We start from the raw sequence: 21,249 nt of genomic DNA, 5'->3' as shown, positions 1-21,249 counted from the left end.
AAGGTAAAAGGATAAATCAATGCTAAAATTAAAGCAGCAGCATCATCTTCATTTGTAACGTAAATAAGCAAATAATAAACCAACACAATTCAAAAAACATAATGTATCAAATTAGGCTAATCACGTATAAAATGTCCAATTATTAAAAAGAAAAACTAAAAAAAAAGTTCAAACACAAACGTCTTCAATCTTCATGAATGTAGACTCGCACGAACATGATATCAATTCGTAGAATAAAGAATTGTCCAATAATTTCAGAAAATGATCCAACAAATTAATAGAATAAATAAACAAGTATAACTTAAAACTTAGAAGTAGTATAATCATAAAATTTGAAATAGATGGAATGCTAAACCTATAAAACGTATAACATGTTTTTCAGGTTGACCCGAAACCCTTAAACGAGTAACCAGACCGGTCCTGGCTTGTGTATATATGTACAAGTAAGTAGCGTTGGGTCTGGGCTGGTAGCTGACAACACTCCACCGTATCACTCCTCTGTAAGCGTTTCTCTTTCTTTCTTACAATTTCTAGAAACGTAAATCATTACATTCGTTTTATGATCTAGAATCCTCAGGTTTAATCGATCATTTTGTCAAATCGCATTAATAAGTATTTGTCTCTGGGTTTAGGGTTCTTATTTGATATCTTATCATGGATTTATTTTGTTATGCTATTTAGGGTTTATTATAATCAATCTTGTTCAAATTAATAATATTAACTATAAAGCTTCATGCTTTTTACTCTTGTGGAGGATTATTGTAAGCTTTTTATATATATACATGTGATTACTTATTATTGTAAGCTTTTGATCCTGCATAGATATATCACATCCTGATTATTGAATGACAACAAGTACCTTTTGTTTTATGTTGTTTGCTCACAAAACTGTTCATATATTGATGATATCTTCTGCTGTTTGATTTCTAAAATCTTAAACTTGGTAGTCAAAAGTGATGAGCTTTTTTAAACCAATAATTGTTAAATTATAAGCTTTCCATCGACAGTAGTATCATATCTCTTGAATTTTTGTGTTTTGAGCACCACTGATAACTCTCGTTTTGAAGAAAGTTTAGCTTTCAGTTAATATTTTGTAACTGAAATGGATTATCGGATGACTCTTTCTGAGTGTGTAAATGAACATTTTTCAGTATGGCGGACACCGTAAGTGCTGAGTTGTTGGAATTCCCAAAGAAGGATAACCGTCGGTTCTTACATGCGGTCTATCGTGTCGGTGATCTTGAACGTAGCATTAAGTATGCCACTCATCTCTTCCCTTTAGATCATATAACAATTATTTTATTATGGTATTAATTTTGTTTTCATTTTTTTATCAGATTTTACACAGAGGCATTCGGGATGAAGTTACTGAGGAAGAGGGACGTACCAGAAGAGAAGTACTCAAATGCTTTTCTTGGATTTGGCCCTGAAGAGACTAACTTTGCAGTCGAGCTTACATACAGTATGTTGTTTCTTATTATTTCAAAAATATTGTTTTTGTATTTTAATATAGTAGTATCATGTTCTTGTGTTGATGATTTATGTTAATGCACAGATTATGGAGTTGATAAGTATGATATAGGAACCGGTTTTGGGCATTTTGCAATTGCTACCGCGGATGTATGTGTTACATCACTATTTGAGATGTCAAAGTTGTTGATTTTTTTAAGTGCTAAATTGTTTTTTCATATTTGTGTTAGGTTTACAAACTTGCTGAAGACATTAAGGCAAAAGGTGGGACCATCACGAGGGAGCCGGGCCCAGTTAAAGGTGGAACGAGTGTGATTGCTTTTGCGAAAGATCCAGATGGCTATCTTTTCGAACTCATTGAACGGCCTCACACTCCTGAACCACTTTGTCAAGTAATGCTTCGTGTTGGTGATCTTGAACGATCCATCAAGTTTTATGAAAAGGTACTGTTTTTATGTTTGATCTCTTGATATGCGTTTAATGCAACTTATCCATGTAATGTTGATGTAATGATCCAATTTTGTGCAGGCATTGGGGATGAAGTTATGCAGGAAAATTGACAGGCCAGAACAAAAGGTATACAGTTTAATTAATGGACGATTAATACATGATTTTAAGTTACTAAAACACTTTTTTTTTGCATCTTAGTACACATTGGCAATGATGGGTTATGCTGAAGAAAAAGAATCGATTGTTTTGGAGCTCACATATAATTACGGTGTAACCGAATACACCAAGGGAAATGCATATGCACAGGTGCAATCTTGTATCTTGAGTTAATTAATTTGTTATTGATTTTTCAAGTTTTGTGTTATGATGTTGAATAATAATGGTTCTTATAGGTTGCAATCAGTACGACTGATGTTTATAAAAGTGCTGAAGTGGTGAACCATGTCATCCAAGAGCTCGGTGGAAAGATAACCAGGCAGCCTGGCCCGCTTCCTGGGATTGGTACCAAAATCACCTCTTTTCTTGATCCAGATGGTTGGAAAACGGTAAATTTTATTTTTCTTTTCCTAATGCTCTAATCAAATATGCGAAATTGACATATTGATGAAGAAAAATGTGTTTTTGATTGTAGGTTTTGGTTGATCATGAAGACTTTCTGAAAGAACTTCCTAAAAACGAGTAAGGTGTCTTGTATGGTGTCGTGTAGTTGAGGACGCAGCAGGTGGTATGATTAATAAAGTTGTGTGGCACATAACATCTATATGTAAACATTAAACCGAGTTGTATGGGTGATTATTTCATATCATGAGACTGGCTTGTGTGAAGTTATTAAATCTATTTACGAGTTTTTAAGTGCATCAGATCTGTGACATTGTTTGACCTTAAAAATGAAACATATAATTGCAACTGCAGACTAAGGAGTTAAACATTTACAAATTTCTTTCTTTATCAGCTTTACTGCGTTTCTAGAGATCCGAATGTGTTTTCACCACTGTAAGTCATGTAGAGGAAGCCGTCATCATCCTTGTTTTCCTCGTAAATTGCAGACATCAAAGCAACTGTAAGTAACAAGAACAAAGATTGTTATTATGGTTGTAACTTGTATGTCATGTGTATAGCTTGAGCTGAATGGCTCTCACCAGTTGGTGGTAGCATGTTCTTGACGAAAACGAATATCGCCTTCTCGGGGCTAAGTTTGATTCTTTTACTAACCACGTAAACAAACTGACCAGCCGTCAAATCCGCTGGTACTAGATATCTGCAATGCAAAAATATACATATTACATGTTTCTATATGATTCACCACACCGATGCGAACTTTGGATATCGCTCGTTTCCTAAAAACTTGATATCTGATAAAGAGTTAAGATAGGCATACTTGTTTTTGTCTATGTCAGGAAGATCGGTCCTTTCCGCTCGCTCAACAATCACCTGAAAAGTTTTAACACTTAAAAAAACACACGGTTTGTTAAAAACTTTGTTAGTAAACAAGACGATGAATGTCTTACAGGTACTATACTTCTCCCTGACACGCGATGATTCTGCACACCTCTTTTCTGTTTAAACAAAACCAAAAGAAGTTTTTTATAAAATAAATACAACTAAGATATAATAATATCATGCTTATTTCTTTTATATATACATATGATGCATTTATTCGGGTACAAAAGTTACAAAATCACAAACTTAATAAAAGCGAAAAGTACCGGATGGATGTTCAAGCTTGAAGGAGCATTTAACCATGGCTGCTGCTGCACTCTGATTGCTTTCTGCAAATTTCAAACATTTGAGGAACATTATAACAACAAACCAAATAAAATTTCAAAACTTTATAATACAGTTAAGTAAAGAAGATAGAAAAATATATATGTGTGTGAAAGGGTTGTTGATTTAAACTTTAAACCCAAAGAAGAACGCAAAGAAAAGAAAACAAGTTCAAGTTAAAATTGTCACCTGTCAAGATCAAAGATGGAGATGGTGAGAATGATATGATAATAAATATATAATCAAAGTCTGTGTGGTTTCTTATTCCAACAAGGAAGGCAGGAAGGAGAAGCAGCAAGTTTTGGGATTTCCCCAGTCTACAAGTAAACTAACTTACCTTACCCAGAGGCGGCCCAACGTATTTGGTGGCCTCAAGCGAACTAAAATAATTGGGGCCTTTTCTATAATAGCCATGTTATAAACCCTTCTTTTTTATCCACATTTGGAACCGCTAACTATAAACTTCAAAGTTTATACAAACTCACTATTATATTTAAATTACTAAATCACGGAATCAAATTAAATCAAAGTTTTTTTAAAACTTAAACCGAAATGATTTATGTCCAAATTAAGTCAGTAAATCAAAACAAATGAGAAAATAACAAATTGCAACTAAAAGATTAGGTTCATAATAATAAATTTAGTACCTTATTGAGGCCAACACATTTGCAAATTCTCTATTATAAACTGTCCTTTCGTTTAAAATAGGGATGAGCTCGGGACCGGTACGGGTACCGAAAATACCAATTCCAAAAATTGCAAATTCTTGGTACCGGTACTGAAATATTCGGTTCGGTTCCGGGATAGTACCGGTATCGAATATAAAAATTTGGGAAATACCGGTACCGTACTGATCCTGAAACTCAAAACTTTGCTACCGATTCGGTACCGAATTTGCTCATCCCTGGTTTAAAACTACAAAATGAAAGTATGAACCCAGTACCCACCAACCCACAACTCCACAAGCCTTAAAGCAATGACGATTGAAACACAAAAATTGATAAAGCCAACTGAAAATCTAAACTAATTAAAACCCAGCTTCCAATTGAAACTCAAAACTGATTAAAACCCAACTACCCATTAAAACTCAAAACTGATAAAACCAAACTGAATCGATTGAACTTCAAAATTAATTAATTGAATCACTAAAAGAATGAAGAAGGCTGAAGCGAATCGTAACCGATTGTGGTATGTTGAATGTACAAATAAAACTCCCGATTGAAGAAAGGAAAGTGAGGCCACTAATTGAATCGTTTAACTTTGTAATTCCCGTTCCAGGCCCAAGACCCAAATATGAACATGATAAGCCCAAATGGGCCTCAAGCCCTTACTTGGCCCGTTAACACTATTGGGCCGCCCCTGACCTTACCTGTACTATATATATTATTAATGGTATTAATTATAAACACACTAATTTACAAAGGATACTTATGTGTTAAGTTTAGAGCTAGCTAATGGCAATTAGACGGGTACGGGTCATAAACGTGTTGACACGTTAATAATATGATTTTAATCACGTTTAAACGGGTAGTTCGATGGAATTTGAGGTTGAATTTGGCAAGGGAGATGGAGAAAAGGGAAATGGGGAGGGGTAGCTCGGCATATTTTTTGTTTTTTGAAAGTACATTGGTGAATGGTTATTTATTGTTAATTTAACTGATTTCCAACACTAATAAGTAAAAAAAAGACCAAATTATTTGTACTACAAGTAACAAACCATAAATATTGACATCTCTCACATACTATTTGAGTACGTGTTGTTTTTATTTTTCTAATATTATATATTTTTTTTATGTTTCAGTCTCACCATTTATGTTAACGGCCTGGAACATGATGAATGACCTGGATGTCCCGGGTTCGAATCCTGATTCCGACCGGATTTTACCAGAGCATTAAAACATGTCGTGCATTCGGGCGGGGTGAGCCAACTGGGTTTTACCGGGAATGCTAAGCCAAACTCGGATGCCAGCGTGGATCCCGATCATGTCAACATAGTTGGCCTGAGTGAGGTGGCGGGGGCAACTTAACTGTGAAAGTCACCGTTTGAAAAAAAAACTCACCATTTATGCTATGAATGATATATGGACTTAACTCATTTAATTGTCTACTAATTACTAATACGATTTATCCATGATAACTTTTGGGGACACGATACATTCAAAACTTGAGGACCGGAGAGAAAATTCACTTATTACCACCATCACCCCCCACCCCCGCCCCCCTTTTGTCCTTATATATATATATTTTTTGTTTTTTTAAAAAAGAGTTGGGCCCAATGAAATATATATAGTTTTTCAGTATAAAAGTATTAACAATGTTTAATATTAGTTGTATATGGATTATTTATTAAATATTGTATTTTCATGGATTACTCGTGTAGTACAAAGGTCTCAAACTAGTTATTTAAAATATAAGACCGCATATAATGTAAGGACCACGGCCCATGGATATTAGAGATAGCAAAGCCTCAAACTTCCATTACAAAACTATTGGACACTCCTGCATACAAGGTTGATGAATGATGATGGTGGGTGTAATGCATGATGATGGAGAAGATTTGATTATAATGATGGTTTCATGATGGATGTGCATGGAAGATTATTCTAAGAAACCAGTTTTTTTCAAAATAGCATTCCTCAATTTGTTAAGGTCTCTTCCTTTAAGTGTCCATTCCTCAATGGCTAGCTTTCTTGCAATGTATTCATGTGGTGGCACCATCATCATCATTATGATAGTATCTATCACTTGGACCTTTCTTGTAAGGGATACTCATTGGAGCTGAGGATTGTTGTTGCTTATTGTGTATTGATACCTTACCCTCAATATTACAACACCTTTGTATCATTCTTGCTTCATCATGAGATGTCCTTACACTTGTTGATGTTGAAGATGATCTATTCTTGATCTTGTATGGTTTGTTAGCTTTTGTGTTTGATTCTTCTCTTTCACTCACAACACTCCACACATCTTCTTCTTGAAAATCTTGATCTGCCATTGCTTCAACCTTTAACAAAACTAAAACACTTATACACAACCAAATAAATTTGTGTTTATCAAGATAAATGACCAGAAATTTGTACTATGTGTTTTTTAGTATACCAAATACCTTGCTACCCAATATCTTTTCCAACAAGCACTTAAAGATGAGAGCTTTTGCTAAAATTGGTAAGAAAACAAGAGGCCAATGATAATAGAAACTGAAGAAACACTAAGTGACCCTGGGCAGATTATGGATAATCTGGGGGTTAAGTAATGTTTCCCACGAGGATGAGGTACAGCAAAGAAAGTTGTTCTTCAGGTGACCTGCAAAACAGACACCGTAAGCTCGTCACTGAGAAGGGGGGGTTCCTCCTTGTGACCATCCTCCGGCGTGAGAATCAGACTAGATTGCTCTGAATATAAGTGTATATTAAGAGATTGCTAGAGAAGATAAGATAATGAGATATCAGATGATGTCCTTACCATTCCAAGGTGTTGGAGTATTTATAGCCGAAGGTAGGTTTCCTAGAAGGTACAGCCGGCTGAATAGTATTCCTGTTCTACCAACAGTGGGCTACGCACAAGCCATGCTGGTTGGTGGATAGGCTGCGGCCGACAGCGACAAGGTCGGCTGTATACTGTTCCTTTACTGCCGACTATGCACTGTTCCACCAACTGTAGGCTGCGCACGTCCCATAGTAAGGGTTGGTGAGTAGGCAGCGGCTAATAGTGACAAACAGTACTAGAGGGTGCTCCTCCTCGTACTGTTGTCGGTGAGCTGTCACCCTGTGATTGGTTCATGGGCTGTTCTGGTCAGATCGTCTGTTTTGCCCATACCTTGGTAGGTATAGTACAAAAGATCTTCCAGAAGCATACGGACTGGCTCATTTGGGCGGAAGTATTCCCGCCTTGCTCATTCCTTCAGGTGACTACTGAAGTAGCAAGAGTTAGTGCCTTGTGCGTGTAGCCTTGCTATCAGTGCGGGTAGCCTTCCCTGATGGTTTGTATCCGCAACTGCGGGAACAAGCGGGGTACTTCACCATTGGGAGGCTTTCCCTGCGGGTACAGCTGGTGTACTGCGCGTAAGGTCTTCTCTGAGCATGGTGGGTCCTGCGGAAGCAGTTGGTCGTTGCGCAGACGTCCCTGTTCAAGGTGAGTCTTGCGGGTCCAACTGGGCTCTGCTGGGACCTACCTCTTCAAGTCCCCCCAGTCCAATGTTCTTCTCATGAATTATTAATAAGTGAGGTGAACTTTTGGACTAGCCAGGGGTTTTGAAAAGGTTTTTAGTTTTAAGGTTTTCCGTGGGGATTCTTCCCGCGGTTTTCCTAATGTCACGCAGAAATTCCCGACTTTTCTGCTTGATCTTTGGGTATGAAGCGGGTAGGTCTGTAACCTCCTCGCAAGTCAGGAGCGTTGAGTCCCACTTGTGTGGATTCTCCATGGGGTTTTGGTAGTTTTCAACATAGTGATCAATTATGTTAAAACCACCAATTCCATCTTGGAGTTTCAAACAATGTAGTTCTCGACGTTCCCGCCATGCGGGGATGTTATTCCCGTTTCCGCAAGCATGGCCCAGAAGATCCTTCTTGGTTTGAATTCCCTGCGGAGCGCTAAGTATGTGAAGGGTTTTGCCTTGACACTGTACCCGCACTCGTCTTACGGTTACTTTACTTCCAAGGTATTCCTGGCGTCAATTCCCTGCGGGTGCTAAGTATGTGAAGGGTTTTGCCTTAACACTTTACTCGCACCTGTCTTATAGTTTCTTGGTAGCCAAGGTAAGGGGTATTTTCCCGCTTTTGAATCTTTTTGAAATTTTGAAATTCGAAGAGTTGGTGAAAGGATAAGAACAGTCCAAACTATTGAAACGTCGTCCGACGGTTTCTTCTGACAGTGTCAGGTCGTGCAGGAAGTTATGGCGACGTGACAGTATATGGTCATTCCAGGCGCTTTTTCAGGCGCTGTGGGCGCGAATTTTCGGGCGCGTGGCCGCGAAATTACTGGCACACGTCCTTTCAACAGCTGTTGCCAGCTTGCTTTTTGCCACGTGTCATAGTTTCATTGCACCTGCGATTTCTCTCTCTTCCGCATTAAATTCATCGCATTAATTGCGATTAGTATATAAAGGGGGAGAGGGTCCTTTGTAATCCACACTTTCACTTTTCTCTTCATCTTCAAAACGATTTCCGGCGAATACTCTCCTTTTCAGTCGAGCATTCTCTTGAAATCGTTCTCCTTTTCATACCTGCAAGATGTCTTCTGTTCACGATCTTGAGGCTACAGCCCAGGAGGCTGGGGTGTACGCCGAGCACCCGTCATCCACGTCCGACAAGGATGACAAGAGTACTGCTGGCGAGTGCCAGTGTGCTCTGCCTGTCGATCTATATCAGTACATCGTCAGGAAGTTCATGCTCGAGTCTCTCGAGCCTGAGTTTCCTGAACCTCATCAGACGGTGTATGATGCCCCCAGAGGCAAGATCGGGGTATATGCCGCATTCTTTGTCTATGGGAATCTTAGGTTCCCTTTGACAAAGTTTGTGTACCGTGTCCTAGAGAGGCACGGTGTACACCTGACCGAGGTGCACCCGATGGCGATCGCGAAGATTCGCCACTTCGAGTGGGTGTGCCGGATTCTGGGCGTTGAGCCCTTCGTCGACCGCCTGATGACCTTCTACTCTTGGAGGTGCATCCAGGGGTGGTATACTCTGATAACCCGGATCAAGGGTTTGAAGATTTGCGCAACCGAGCGCAGTCTTCGTTCATGGAAGCGGGAATTCTTTTTTATCTCCGCTCGCGCCATCCCCCTTGCCATGAAGTTCAAGAATGGGCAAGCACTCCCCAGCCTTCACGCCTCCAACTACCAGGAGGCAGAATGGTTCTCAAAGATATCCCGAGTCCAATCTTCGGTTTACCGCTTTGCGGAGTCCGGGATGGTGATGCTCGGGATGAGTCGGGTGTGGAAGGATGCGGATGCGCAAAAGATCCCGATCGTCCTTGAATACGGTTTGAATTCTGTCCCTTACGGTACGCTCTGTCTTCTTTGTTTATATAGGTTTGTCTTCTAACTGTTTGTCTTTTATTTCAGAGGGGAACGACTTGCAGTCGCTCCTGTATCTGCGGGAGGCTGATAGTCCCGCTCGGATGGGTACTCGTGCTCTAGATGAGAACGAGTTGCCCTTCCTTGCACAGACGGCGGATCGGTTCGTGGAGGTCTACCCGCTAGGCCACGAGATCCTGAGCGCCAGGCGGCCAGGTAAGGCGTTATTCAACCCTCGACCCCTCAATGTTGAAACCTCTGCTGGAATTCCTCTAATCTTGTGTTCTGATGAGGAATCCGCAGATGGTCCTTCGTTGGTGCGGAAGAAGAAGGCTGCCGGCGGGAAGGGGAAGGCGAAGGTGGCCTCCACTGCCGATCCGGTGCCTCGGTCTGATTCAGAGACCGAGAGCGAGGAAGTGGCGGGGAACCCCGGTGGTGATAAGACCACTGCTCCGGAGGCTGCGACGACTGTCACCTCGGGAGAGCCCAGGATGACAACGGTGAGCGGCGTGAAGAGGCCGGCTCCATCGGGTTCATCCCCGCCTGTCCGCACTTTTAGGCTCAAGAAAACCCGTAAGTACAAACTTTATTTTTAACTTCATAGCATTCCATCATTAATACTTATCTTCTTTGTGCAGGCGTGGATGCTCCCGCATTCCAGGGTGAAGCGGGGAGGAGTACCTCCGGACCCATGATGGTAGGCTTGGTCAGCCTACCTGAGGCGACGACCCAGGCGGCTGCGCCTGCGCCTGCTTCCGCTGGTTCAGTTGCTCACTCCGTTGAGCCAACTGTTCCAGCTGTGATGACATCACCGCCGGCTGTCAGTGCCATATTTACCGCATCTTTCACTGAGCCGGCGGTTACTTTTTCTGTGGACTCCGCAGCGGCGACCACGGTTGTGAGTTCACCTACAGTGAGTTCACCTCCGTTGGTTTCTACTACCGCGGCGGCCTTCACCATGCCTCCTCCGTCATCGGCAACGACGGCCGATCCTTCAGGTATGCATGGGGCTTTTCGCCAACCTCTGCCTCCTTCCCATCTACCTGATCTCTTGGACGGATTTCCCTTGGGTTCAGGTGATGGGTTTGGCGGCTATCGGCCTGTTGTTGACCCTACAGGTGCGTAGGGTTCTTTTGGCCTCCTTTTTTTTTTTTTTTTTTATATATCATCTTTTCCTAACTGTTTTTTGTTTTTTACAGTGTCGGATTCCAATGAAGTGTATGTTCCACGATGGAACATCCGCCGAGGAACAACCCTTCGCACACCTGTGGAGTGCGTGGAGTGGGCTCGTCACGCAGCTCCCAGTGGTGCGTTGGGGGAAGCCATGGCTAGCTACCAGGAGGGTAGGCTAACCAATGAGCTTCGGGTTCTCCTGGCCCGGATGCAGCCGCGCGTCTAGCTGCTTTGTCGTGAAAACGACAAGTTAAAAGCAGCTCGTATCCAAGAAGTAGCTCAGGCGCGGGCTGTCCGGGAGGAGAATAAGAGGCTCTCCGCGGCTGCTGCGGAGAAGGAGAGGGCGTTCAAGGCCCTTGAAGTTGAAGTTCAGGCCCGTCTCGAGGCCCGTTCCAAGGCTGCCCAAGCTGTTAACGAACAGCTTCGGCTGGCTAAGGAAACTGCTCGGAACGCAACTGAAAGGGCCACCAAGGCTGAAGCTGTTGCTGAGCCTCTATTGTAACACCCCGTAACCGCAGCGGAAACGTACACGGGATGCAACAGACACATCTGATATCAACAGCATTGCTTATAAAGAAAATACCACTACATTAATTTATATCATATTACATTGTTGCCAATTCGTTACTGTCTAGGTGTTACACACGAGTTTTACCAATAAGACATTAATATATTCATTACAAAATATAGATCAGCAAGCTTCCAACAAGTAGCACAGATCATTAAGCACATATCAATCATTCCAACTTGGGCATACCTAGAAAACATGTAAAGAAAACGGGTCAACTACGAATAGTTGGTGAGTTTCACTAATTTAAATAAACACTGACAGATCATTTTAATAACCATTTATTAGCAATGAAATTATGCTGGGAACTATGTTACCCCAGAACAATAATAACCCCTGGGAACTATGTTACCCCAGAACAATAATAACCTCTGGGAACTATGTTACCCCAGAACAATAATAACCCCTGGGAACTATGTTACCCCAGAACAATAATAACCTCTGGGAACTATGTTACCCCAGAACAATAATAACCTCTGGGAACTATGTTACCCCAGAACAATAATAACCTCTGGGAACTACGTTACCCCAGAACAATAATAACCCCTGGGAACTATGTTACCCCAGAACAATAATAACCTCTGGGAACTACGTTACCCCAGAACAATAATAACCCCTGGGAACTATGTTACCCCAGAACAATAATAACCTCTGGGAACTACGTTACCCCAGAACAATAATAACCCCTGGGAAGTATGTTACCCCAGAACAATAATAACCTCTGGGAACTACGTTACCCCAGAACAATAATAACCTCTGGGAACTACGTTACCCCAGAACAATAATAACCCCTGGGAACTATGTTACCCCAGAACAATAATAACCTCTGGGAACTATGTTACCCCAGAACAATTACACACGATAAACAATTTATATATTCTGTGCATCAAACATATATATATATAAATATACAAGTGTTTCCATACGATCGGTATGTACTTAAATACTTTAATAAATACATGTTTTCCGCCCCGGGAAAATATTTAGAAACAGTTCAGTAAAAAGGGGCTCGTGAAAACTCACCTTTCTGTGAGTCGGGACGTGATACAATGAACTGCTATAAGCTTGGATCTGTAATATAATATCTAATCGTTACTATATAATTCCCATAAATTAAATCCGTGTTAATCGGTACATCTGGGGACATTGTTAACCCAGTACTGTACTCGATCCGGGGACAATGTTAACCCCGTGACACTTCTAAGGACTCAGATTGTGACATTGCTTAGAGTCTGACGGTCAAAATTATCATTTTTAAGATTTCCTTGATTTGCGTGCCTAGCACGGTTATCCGTTTTTAGTTTCAAAAATGAGTTTGGTCACACCCGACCCAAAAATGGTGTTTGACTGTTAATTTAGTTAAAGTGATGAAATTAGAGCTCGGTTTGGACACCCCGTTTGGCCGCGGGGCCCGTTTCCGTCATTTAGGTGCCGGAAACAGTAAAAATCGGGTAAAATTACCCAAATCATCCGAATTATTTTCGGATGATTTATTTTTACTTAATTTACTTAGTTTTATGGAAATGGTCCATTTTTAGGGTTTTCATATACCAGTCAGCTCGCTTATGCGAGTTTTGCCGGTTTACACGTTTTAAGCTTTAAAAATTTGTTTTTATGTTCTTTTTAGCACAAATAATTACCCGTTTAGTCTCGGGTCTTGAAATTTTGCACAAAACTTATTTTGACAGTAATAAATTTTACAAAAATTTTCCAGATTTATTTTTTTATATTTTCATTTATTTATCTATTTTTAAACATTATTAAAACTCTAAATATGTCAAAAATACCAAAAGACTTTAGAAAAATCCCAAATTTTTCCGGGATGATCCCTGCCATTCTCATGACTCCCTGGAATTTTTCCAGAACCCAAAACTCATATTTCAAGCCATTTTCACAAAAACCGAGCTAGAAAGCCCTAGAACTCGTTTTACCGAAAAGCCCCTTTAGACTTCTCCAACTGAGCTCAAATTTTGTGTGTAACTTTTATATGTCATAAAAAGCTTATCCTAAATTTTTCAGAATATTTCATCAAGTTTAGCTATTTTTCATCATTTTTGGCCAAAACCGAGCATTAAATTCACCAAATATTCATCTTTTATCCAAATATTACCAAAAATTCACAGATCTCATATTTTCATGTGTAGATCATCTCTGTGAAATTTCGTGACCCAACTCTAAGCACACTACAATCTGTCCAAAATCACTAAATCACACGAAAACCGAACTATCTTGTGTTTTCTAGCGTTAGATCGCAAGGATCTTGGTTTCTAGCCTTTGCTAGCCACTAGATACAACACTTACAAGCACAATAACACTATACCAAGCAAGCTACACCAACAATCAAACCATTTCATTCATAGTGTCGGTTTTGATATAAAAACAAAGGTTTTAACCGTAAAAATCCGTTCTCGACTCTTTTTACTCATTTCTTGGACCAAGATCCCTTGTATAACTTGTATACATCTCTTGATCATGCAAGAGTCGGTTTCATATCGGGTTTTCACCCGTCTTTCACATGGAAACTCATTTTTACAAGATTTCAACCGTAAAATTTCATTCTAAACTCTTTTAACTAATTACTTGGATCAAGATCCTTTGTATAGCTTGTATACATCCCTTGATCACACGAGAATCGGTTTCATCTCGGGTTTTCACCCATTTTTCACATGAAACCTCCTTTTCTCAAGATTATAGAATTAGAAACAATAATCAAGCATTAAAAACATGTTTATACCTTCAAATCATGGTTAGAAATGATGGATTTGGATGAATACTTGAAGGTTTGAGAGAGTTTTGTCAGTTTTTGATGTTAGAAAAAAGAAAAAGAAGTGTGTAATGTGTGTGTATAAGGGCCGGCCATATTGGTGGTGTGGGGGGGGCCCACATCTCAAACCATGGCCACACATTTGGATTACGCAATCCGGATAATGTTGTGGATAATCTGGTTCAGTTCGTTTCTCGTTTAAACTCGTAATTCGGCTTAAAATGAGCCTAAAATGGTTGTTTTTCGGGTTAAAATAAAATTTACATAAAACCGACTTAAAAACTTTTAAAAACTTAACCCATGACATTAAAACATCATATTATTAATAATTACGCATCTTTTTCGGCTTGATCGATCGTCTCTTGCTTGGTTTGATGTTAAAGGTTTCGTTTATCGTGCCGACGTACTAATAAATCGAAATCCTTTTTCCGTGCTATAATTCACTTATCCCGAAGCATTAATACTTCGTAAACATCACTAAACATTATATACTTCGTCTATAATGTAATTCCCGATTCATTCGGGTTTCAATAATCGTTCATTGGTTAATTGTAATTCCAATACAATTCACTATATAATCAAGTATGATTCGTACTGTGAATCATATATACTCGTATAAACGTACTATAACTCATATAATTAGTATTAAATAACACGTAAATAGTATATTCCGGCTAGGGTATACCTGGATTTGCCGGAATCGTTACATTCTCCCCCCGTTATAAAAATTTCATCCTCGAAATTTTACGCGTCAACTACTTCCTTTTGAGGAAATAGGTGGGGGTATTTCTTCCGAAATTCATCCTTTCGTTCCCAAGTAAATTCTGGGCCTCGTTGCGAATTCCATCTAACTTTGACCAACGAGATCTTATTGTGTCTAAGTTGCTTGATCTTACCGTCCACTATTTCAATGGGCTCCTCTACGAAGTTGAGCCTATCACTTATATGAACACCCTCTAAAGGTAACACCAATGTCTCATCCGACAGACACCTTTTCAAGTTCGACACGTGAAACACGTTGTGAACTGCACTCAGTTCATCAGGCAGTTCTAATCGGTATGCTACAGGACCGATTTTTGCAATAATGTCGAATGGTCCAATGTATCTCGGGGCTAACTTCCCCGCCTTTCCAAATCTAACCACACCCTTCCACGGGGATACTTTCAAATATACCTTTTCACCCTTCTCAAATGACAACGGTTTTCGACGGGTATCGGCATAACTATTCTGCCGATCCCGCGCGGCTTTCAGGTTGTTCTTAATTTCAAGAATCTTGCTGGTCGTCTCCTGGACCAGATCCGATCTAATGACCTGCGAGTCACCCACTTCAGACCAGCAAAGTGGTGATCGGCACTTCCGTCCATACAATGCTTCATAAGGTGCTGCCTTTATACTGCTATGGTAGCTGTTATTATAGGAAAATTCAACGAGTGGGAGATGTTGATCCCAATTTCCCTTAAAGTCCAGTACGCAGGCACGAAGCAAATCCTCCAAAGTTTGAATGGTCCTCTCAGACTGACCATCGGTCTGAGGGTGGTAAGCTGTGCTTAGGTCAATACGTGTTCCCAATGCTTCTTGGACAGCTTGCCAAAGTTTGGAGGTGAAATGGCTATCCCTATCGGAGATGATCGAGATGGGGATGCCATGACGAGACACTATTTCATTTATATAAATTTGCGCAAGTCTCTCGGTGTTATAATTATTTCTAATCGGAATAAAATGTGCCGATTTGGTTAATCGATCCACGATTACCCAAATTGCATCATGTCCCCGGGATGTCTTAGGGAGGAGTGTCACGAAATCCATTGTGATTTGCTCCCACTTCCATTCAGGAATTTCCGGTTGTTGTAACATCCCCGAGGGTTTCTGGTGCTCCGCCTAAACCCTCGCACACGTCGTACACTTGCCGACGTAAGTGGCTATATCCTTTTTCATACCCGGCCACCAGTAGAACTCCTTCACATCCTTATACATCTTATCCGATCCCGGATGTATGGAATATTTTGATTTATGTGCTTCGTCCATGATCAATTCACGAAGGTCATGGAGGGTCGGAATCCAAATCCTATTTTTGAAATAGAGAATTTCGTCCACACGCTGTTCGAAATTCTTTTCGTTACTGTAAAGTCCCTCTTTTTCCAATTGGTCCCCTTTCAACGCCTCGCGTTGAGCGACTCGAATCAAATCCGAAAGGTTCGACTGGACTATCATTCCCAACGCTCGCACGCGTAGTGGCTTAACTCGATCTTTCCTACTCAAGGCATCGGCTACAACGTTAGCCTTGCCGGGGTGATATCGGATGTCACAGTCATAGTCACTTAGTAACTCGACCCACCTTCGTTGTCTCATATTCAGTTCTTTCTGATCGAATATGTGTTGCAAACTTTTATGATCGGTGAAGATGGTGCACTTTGTACCGTAGAGATAGTGCCACCAGATTTTAAGTGCGAAGATGACCGCTCCCAGTTCCAGGTCATGAGTAGTGTAATTTTTCTCGTGAACTTTTAGTTGTCGAGAAGCATAGGCTATAACCTTACTATTTTGCATCAATACGCATCCTAACCCTCTCCGAGATGCGTCACAATACACGACAAAACCATCGTCTCCGTCGGGGAGACTTAAGATTGGCGCTTGGCACAATCTTTGTTTTAGCGTTTGAAACGCCGTTTCCTGCTCTTCACCCCATTCATACTTCCGATCCTTTTGAGTCAGGAGGGTTAAAGGTTGGGCGATGCTGGAAAAGTTCTCTATAAATCGACGATAGTATCCAGCTAAGCCTAAGAATTGGCGGATTTCCTTTGGAGATTTAGGCGCTTGCCAATTCTTAATTGCTTCAACCTTACTCGGATCAACGTGTATTCCTTGGTGGTTTATAACGTGACCGAGGAATTGCACCTCTTGTAACCAGAAGTTACACTTGGAGAATTTTGCAAATAACTTCTCCTGATCCAGGAGCTCTAGAACTAACTTTAAGTGTTGCTCGTGCTCTTCTTTACTCTTCGAGTATATCAAAATATCGTCAATAAATACAATGACGAATTTGTCAAGATAGGGTTTACAGACTCGATTCATGAGATCCATGAATACTGCTGGCGCATTTGTTAGCCCAAAAGGCATAACTAAGAACTCGTAATGGCCGTAGCGAGTCCGGAATGCAGTTTTTGGGATATCCTCCTCCTGGATTCTAACCTGATGGTATCCCGATCTAAGATCTATTTTTGAAAAGTAGCTCGCACCTTGTAGTTGGTCGAACAGATCATCGATTCGGGGGAGAGGATACCTATTTTTGATTGTCAACTTGTTCAATTCCCTGTAATCAATGCACATTCTAAGGCTCCCGTCCTTCTTTTTCACGAATAAAACAGGTGCACCCCACGGGGAATAACTGGGACGTATAAATCCTTTATCCAACAATTCCTGCAACTGGTTGGATAATTCTTGCATCTCGGATGGTGCAAGTCGGTAGGGCGCCTTAGCAACAGGGCCAGCCTGAGGTAACAGATCGATCCTGAATTCGACCTGTCGGGTTGGCGGTAATCCAGGAAGTTCCTCTGGAAAAACTTGTGGAAATTCGCGTACCACGGGAATATCGTCCACCCGTTTTTCCTCAGAATCAGCGGCCGTCAGGCTCGCTAGATACGCCACACATCCCTGACGTATATATTTCAACACCTTGAGGTGGGATATAAATGGTATCATGGTGCCGGATTTTTCTCCCTGCACTAATATCTCCTCGTCATCCGACACCCGGATCTTGACGGTTTTCTTTTCGCAGTTTATTTCTACCCTGTTACGTGCCAACCAATCCATTCCCACTATCACGTCAAAACTACCCAATTCTACCGGTAACAAGTCGATCAGGAAGGATTGTTCGTTCAGAATAAAAGGGCAATTCCGAACTATCCGATTAACTATCATGGTTTTACCGTTAGCGACTTCTACGGTGTAAGGTTCTATGGTTTCACCAATAGGAAGGTTTGCTATCGAAAGGAATCTAACGGAGACAAAACTTCTATCGGCGCCTGTATCAAATAATACAGAAGCGTAATGATCAGAGACGAGGAAGGTACCTGTCACTACGCTGGGGTCCTGGCGCGCCTCGTTCGCTCCCATCACGAATGCTCGGCCTCGCGCCGGATTGGACGACGATGCCTGACCCGCGAGTTGTCTCCCGTTTCCTCCCTGGTTCAGTTTCGGGCAGTTCCTTTTGAAGTGATCCGTGCTGCCGCATTCGTAGCAAGCACGGCTAGTGGTCACCATCTGGTTTCCTTGGGGGTTCTGCTGTCGGGCTGGTTGAGTTCTAAATGGTTGCGCACGAATAGGTTGCGGTTGACGGTTCAGGTTGTTCAGATTTGTCTTACAATTTGGTGCGTAGTGTCCAATCCTGCCACACCGGTGGCACACCACCTCTTTGCACACACCACTATGGTGGTAACCACATTTCCCGCACTTAGGAAACGTTCCCTTCTGCGGTTCTTGCCTTCCGCCCGAACTAGTCATGGCATAGCTCTGGGCAGCGGGCCTAGCTCGTTTGCTTAGCTGCTTTTCCTGGATTCTATGATCATGTGTACCCCGTTTTCCCCCAGCGGATTCTCCTGTCACCTTTAGTGATCCGCTCCGCAAGAAATCATACGTGACAATGCCAGCCTGTGTCACTGCACTTTCATACGTCTGGTGTCCCCCCGCGTTGACTATACTCCTCACTACTGGAGTAAGTCCCCAAATATAACGTTCCACCCTCTTCGTCTCCGGGGTGACCAACCACGGTACTAATCGTGACAGTTCATTAAACCGATTGGTATAACCCAAGTGGTCCGCCCCCTTCATCTCCAGATTCCACAACTCATTTTCCAGTTTCTGCAATTCATTCTTTGGGCAGAAATGTTCCAACACAAGAGCCTTAAGCTCCGTCCAGATCATGAGGTTTGTCGCCGCCTGACCTCGAGTCTGTACTATGGTGTTCCACCATGTCAAGGCATGGTCGGTGAATGTACAGGTGGCGTACTTAACGACACAATCCTCGGGGCAGTTGCTAATATTCACCACTGATTCTATTTTCTCTATCCATTTAACTAAACCATTCGGTCCTTCAGACCCGCTAAACTCTAATGGCTTGCACAACATAAAATCCTTGATCGAACATCCCCTGGATGCACGAATTGGTTCAGTACGGTTTGTCTCTACCGTAGGTATAGGGCCATTGCTGTCAGTAACGACCACCCTAGGCGGTGCGTCATTACTCGGAATAGTGTTATCATTCCTTGGAGGATTAGCATTTTGTTCCCCGTCAGTATTTATGGGCGTTTGATTGCTCGGAGGGGTTGGATTGGTCGAGTTATTAATACTGGCGGCGATGCGCGATACTATATCCGGTATCGCCGCCTCCAACTGTTGAGCAATCAAACGACTCACATCTACTTCCGATATTTTCGTTGATCGTTTCGGTGCCATTCTACACAACATCAAGAAATACATATAATCAATACCATCTCAAATTATAAAACACAATACATATTTCATTCATTAGTAAACATTGATACATATTACACAAACATCAGTTTACATACTTTCCAGTCAACATTACACAACTAAGTTTTAATACAAGGGCCCTATGTCGGTATCATCTCGACATAACCCGTAAAAGGGTCAGTGCTTGAATGATACCCAAAAGTATCTATAAAGATATGCCCCAAAAGAGACTCACCCTAGGGGCCAGTGGTTGTATCATAACTAACCAAGATTCACTCTGTGTTAGTATCACCACTAACTACTTACACAGAGTATCAAAAAAATGGTCCCTGTCTATCCCCAAACTCAAAACAACTAAACATGGTGGTAAACCAACCCCACCAACATCGCCACCAGCACCACTAACACCGCCATCAGAACCCGAACTCGGGTTTCCATCTGGCCGATCAACCAGTGGGAGTATGAGCACTCCCTCTTTAACTGGTCAATAGCATACTGGTGGTCCAGTATGCAGTCCCCGAGGTACGTCCGCCTCTGTACCCCCACGACCAGGGCGGCAGAGTGCTCGTTCACCTGTTCGGTGAGCACACGTAGCCAGGCCGCCAAGTCCCGTTCCTGCCTTGGAAGACCCCACACAGGTAGGGTCGCAGGCTCGGGCTGGGGGCGGGAGGACTCGCCCCTATGGTAAGTGGATCTGGGTGGGGTAAAGGTCGGTGAGACACGCGGAATGCTGATCCGCGCCGTAAGGTGGGGACCAAATCCCGGAGGGACAGGGGTGGCCTGCGGTGCGAGTGGAGTAGGGGATCTGACGATCCGGGCCGGGGAGGACTGGCTCGAGCTCCTGTGACTCGCCTCGCTAGGCTCGGAGTCGGATGACACGTGTAGGCTCCCGGAGTTTCCGGGGCTAACCTCCTCCGGATCCTCCTCTACTGATAAGCCATGCGGGCTTGACATTTTTACCTGCACACAAGTTAATAAGCATATAGTTCTTTCCATAGTGTAATTCATAATCAAATTAATACATACTTATTTATACAACTTTACCACATAATAATATTATCATATATTTACACATATGTTGCCAATTTTACCTATTTAAAGTTCCTCGTGACTTCCCCTGAATTCTCCCGTGCAGACAAGTCTGTTATTATGTTCCGGACCATAATAACTCACTTGTCCATCCAAGTTCATCCAGATCCCGTCACAATAAATTATTAGTTGATATTCAGATCCTATAATACTTGAGCTACTGGTTATATTTTAGGCATCTCTTTCAGACATCCTAATTCTTTATAACCAATGGCTCTGATACCAAGTTCTGTAACACCCCATAACCGCAGCGGAAACGTACACGGGATGCAACAGACACATCTGATATCAACAGCATTGCTTATAAAGAAAATACCACTACATTAATTTATATCATATTACATTGTTGCCAATTCGTTACTGTCTAGGTGTTACACACGAGTTTTACCAATAAGACATTAATATATTCATTACAAAATATAGATCAGCAAGCTTCCAACAAGTAGCACAGATCATTAAGCACATATCAATCATTCCAACTTGGGCATA

The 21,249-nt window shown here is 41.7% G+C and overlaps 2 protein-coding genes across 2 annotated transcripts; one reads left to right on the top strand and one right to left on the bottom strand.

Annotated features, from left to right (window-relative positions):
- Window positions 1-1,152: 1,152 nt before the first annotated feature.
- LOC143635497 (lactoylglutathione lyase GLX1-like) lies at window positions 1,153-2,793 on the top strand. The gene is made up of 8 exons (XM_077103320.1): window positions 1,153-1,256; window positions 1,338-1,462; window positions 1,556-1,620; window positions 1,701-1,913; window positions 1,999-2,046; window positions 2,119-2,226; window positions 2,313-2,465; window positions 2,552-2,793. Exons 1-8 carry the CDS (start codon window positions 1,153-1,155, stop codon window positions 2,600-2,602), a joined length of 867 nt encoding a protein of 288 aa, XP_076959435.1. The 3' UTR covers window positions 2,603-2,793.
- LOC143635498 (autophagy-related protein 8A-like) lies at window positions 2,792-3,783 on the bottom strand. The gene is made up of 5 exons (XM_077103321.1): window positions 3,627-3,783; window positions 3,415-3,476; window positions 3,299-3,351; window positions 3,060-3,178; window positions 2,792-2,978 (listed from the first exon to the last, which is right to left on the bottom strand). The coding sequence occupies exons 1-5, from the start codon at window positions 3,715-3,717 to the stop codon at window positions 2,875-2,877; spliced, it is 429 nt and encodes a 142-aa protein (XP_076959436.1). The 5' UTR covers window positions 3,718-3,783; the 3' UTR covers window positions 2,792-2,874.
- Between the last annotated feature and the right edge of the window lie 17,466 nt (window positions 3,784-21,249).

This window comes from Bidens hawaiensis, unplaced genomic scaffold (assembly GCF_021521415.1).
Source record: "Bidens hawaiensis isolate Kalapana, Puna unplaced genomic scaffold, B.hawaiensis_p1.1 tig00007515_1, whole genome shotgun sequence".
Lineage (NCBI taxonomy): Eukaryota > Viridiplantae > Streptophyta > Magnoliopsida > Asterales > Asteraceae > Bidens > Bidens hawaiensis.
Note: the sequence above shows the minus strand (reverse complement) of the source record. Positions and strands in the feature narration are given on the sequence as shown.

Coding starts and splice junctions, on each gene's coding strand:
- LOC143635497 (XM_077103320.1), top strand. CDS start 1,153: ATGGCGGACACCGTAAGTGCTGAGTTGTTGGAATTCCCAAAGAAGGAT. Junction 1,914..1,998: donor CCATCAAGTTTTATGAAAAG/GTACTGTTTTTA, acceptor AATTTTGTGCAG/GCATTGGGGATGAAGTTATG. Junction 2,466..2,551: donor ATCCAGATGGTTGGAAAACG/GTAAATTTTATT, acceptor TTTTGATTGTAG/GTTTTGGTTGATCATGAAGA.
- LOC143635498 (XM_077103321.1), bottom strand. CDS start 3,717: ATGTTCCTCAAATGTTTGAAATTTGCAGAAAGCAATCAGAGTGCAGCA. Junction 3,179..3,298: donor CCTGACATAGACAAAAACAA/GTATGCCTATCT, acceptor TTTGCATTGCAG/ATATCTAGTACCAGCGGATT. Junction 2,979..3,059: donor GAACATGCTACCACCAACTG/GTGAGAGCCATT, acceptor TGTTACTTACAG/TTGCTTTGATGTCTGCAATT.